Here is a 3,165-nt window from a genome sequence, read left to right on the forward strand (position 1 = left end):
GATGTAATCTAGAATGTGAGGAGCTCGATCTTTAAGATACTTTAATGAGATGACAAACTCCACAAGCTCAACTTCAACATCTTCGGATGTATCCATAGGGTCATCTACATATGCATCTTTTGATCTCTTCTAACTTCAATACAACATAAAGTTCTTTTGGTTCATCTACCTGATGGTTCCTAATCGGTTCCATTGATGGTTCAAACACTTCATTCTTGAACTCCTTAGGATCTTCCTCTTGGCTGTTCACAATCATCACAGTTGTTGTAGTATCAAGTTCCCTAGTCTCAACCTCATTGTCCATTGTGGCAACCTTGTTGCTTTCTACTTCTCCCACATGAGCCTCATTGATGGGAACATCAATGATTAGTTCTTCCTCAATAATAGGAATGGCTGGAAAAATTTTAACACTAACGCCAACTTTTGACTAGTTCATTGGTCAAAGGTGTCTTCTCTTGTTGCTCTTTTGCAATAGACGCTGATAATCCCTTCATGCTCTTGTTAATTGCGGGTGGCTTTTGGACATCTGGTGAAAGGAAGTACCTGCTTCGTTCATGCTCAGATAGGTACATGCCTGCCAACTCATCTGCATCTCGTCCCATGTTCTAGGTTTACATTCTTGAGCTTGAAGTTGCCTTTCACAAACTTTCCATTGCATTCGAATACAATCACTCATCTGGGAACATGCATATTGGAGTTTTCGTGTCTCTGTTAAGTTGTAGTTGTCAAAATACATGTCCAACTCACGCATCCATTCAAGGAATTCCGCATGAAAATAACGTGGCTGATCATTAGATTGGGCAGCAGTGGATGTATTTTGATGGGAATCCTGTGGAGGGAAGAACCTTCTTGGAAATATACAGGGAGGTATTGTGTCACTAACTCGTACTTCATCACTTCCCAAGTCCTAGGCTCATGTCCTCGAACTCGGAGTCGCTTTTCATGGACTCTCCACCAATCTCTAGTATGACCAATCAACTACAAACAATCAACTTAAAGCTTTTGTGTCTCTGTCAAGGTATAGTAGTCAAAATATTCCTCAAGATAATCTAACCAATCAAGGATGTAGAATGTATCCCTTTGTCCAGCGAAGTAACGAACTGATGGAACCATCTTCAGTTAGGCCCTGATAGATTGTTTAGATCTATCTTCAACCGTAGCTCTGATACCACTTAATGTAGGAGTAAATTACAAGTAACTAATTCCGCAGTTTATAACCCCAAACAATACAAATAGGAGTAAGAAACAAAGAAATAATACCATCAAATAAATCCTCAAGGATACAATACCCATATAGGAGCAAAACCAGCTCAAAACCTAACCCAATAGGAGAGAGAAAGACCTATTATAGAGCTGGAGAGAGAGAGAGAGGTGCGGCCAGGGCTGTAGGAGTCCGATTGAGTTGCACTCTTGGGCGTAGATAGTCCCTAGGGAGGGTACAAAAGCCCCCAAAGTTGAGAGGATTCTGACAGTTGGTTGTGAAGTTACAAGCTTTCTTGATTTTCTGACCTATGAGAGAAAACTGAGAACAACCTTCAAGAACAGCAGTTGAATGCTTCCAACAGTGACTAGGTAAGGATCGTGGGACCCTTATGAGGCCTAGAATACCCTGATTGAAGACCTGGCTGAACAAAGTACAGAAGAGAGAAAGAGAGGAGATCGATCTCTCTCCTAATCCCACTAGGATTGTTGATCGATTCTGATTTCTAGAGACTTTTATCAAAATCTGAACTATACCTCTTGAATGTTACAGCAAATAATAAAAAAAGAATAAAACAACTGGGGATTGAGAAGGGTGAAAGAAAATAAAAGAAATGGCTATCTCAGCATGGGGTTCTCACCCACAGCTATCTCAGCAGCTCTAAGCATTTAGTTGCAAACTTTCTTTCATAAATGAAAACTTTCTTTCATTCATTCAAATCTGTCCAATAATGGTACATATGCCTCTCTATTTATAGAGGGGAAGTTTATAATCATACTAATACTAGGAGCTAGTTTCCCAATAGGACTAGACACTCCTACTACAACTAGGAATTCAAAATAGGACTAGGACTTGACTTTATGACTCCAACATGGAGTAGGACTAACTAACTAATAGTCCATATAGGACTTTACAACCAACTAATAGCCTAATGGGCCTTTATTGAATTAAATAGCAACTAATTAAACTAATGAATAAAATCCAGTTTTCCTACCTTCTACCCATATTTTAGGCTGTTTAAAGTGGCCTATTTCAAAGAAAACCCATGGGATCAAAGGCCCAACACATACATAATACAACCCAAGGCTTATTTGCAATAAAATAAGCCCAAGTGACTTATCTACATCAATAGTGAAGCTTAAGGAACAAGAATTACCCCGGAGGGATTGTTTTAAATACTTGGGGTACATCATTGACAAAAAGGGGGATATAGAGGATGATGTTGCCCATAGGATTAAAGTAGGGTGGATGAAGTGGCGAGATGCGTCGAGAGTGTTATATAACAAAAGAATGCCTATTAAACTTAAGGGAAAATTTTACAAGACAGTAATTCGCCCAGCTATAACGTATGGAGCGGAATGTTGGGCAGTCAAAAAGAGTATTTTGAATAAACTGAGTATTGCGGAAATGAGAATGTTGAGAGGCCTGTGCAGCAAGACCAGGAGAGATAGAGTAAGAAATGAGCGTATTAGAAATGATCTGGGGGTTGCACCAATCCAAGACAAATTCAGTGAGAGCCGATTGAGGTGATATGGCCATGTTCAACGAAGACCTATGGAGGCCCCAGTAAGGAAGAGTGACCAGATTTATTTGGAGGGAGCTAGAAAAGGTAGGGGCAAGCCAAAGATGACTATTAACGAAGTGGTCCAAAATGATATGCAAAGTGTAGGGCTCGACCCTAGTATGACTTCGGATAGAGTTTTGTGGAGAGCAAGGACCCGTGTTGCGGACCCCCTATAGGGGATGTTTCCATGATGCGTCTTTCGATACTGCTATACCTTCTTCTATTATCTCCCAAGTATCTTCTTTTTAACCACTCTTTTGCTTCTTTAACTTCTTTTCTTTTTTCCATATTGGATCCATGTAGCCAACCCCATTCAGTTGGGATAAGGTTATGATAGATGTTGCAAGGTTAAGTTGTTGCTGTCATTGTATGCAATTTCTAGAAGATAAAATAGAAAGAT

General features: G+C 39.9%; 1 protein-coding gene across 1 annotated transcript in view; it reads right to left on the bottom strand.

Moving 5' to 3' along the window:
- The window catches only part of LOC122075293 (protein RST1-like), a 31,355-nt gene extending 30,753 nt beyond the window's left edge, over nt 1-602 (bottom strand). Inside the window, exon 1 of the mRNA XM_042640263.1 lies at nt 416-602. Within this exon, the coding sequence (XP_042496197.1) occupies nt 416-602 (187 nt within the window). The remainder of the gene's footprint in view (nt 1-415) is intronic.
- Between the last annotated feature and the right edge of the window lie 2,563 nt (nt 603-3,165).

This window comes from Macadamia integrifolia, chromosome 4 (assembly GCF_013358625.1).
Source record: "Macadamia integrifolia cultivar HAES 741 chromosome 4, SCU_Mint_v3, whole genome shotgun sequence".
Taxonomy (NCBI): domain Eukaryota; kingdom Viridiplantae; phylum Streptophyta; class Magnoliopsida; order Proteales; family Proteaceae; genus Macadamia; species Macadamia integrifolia.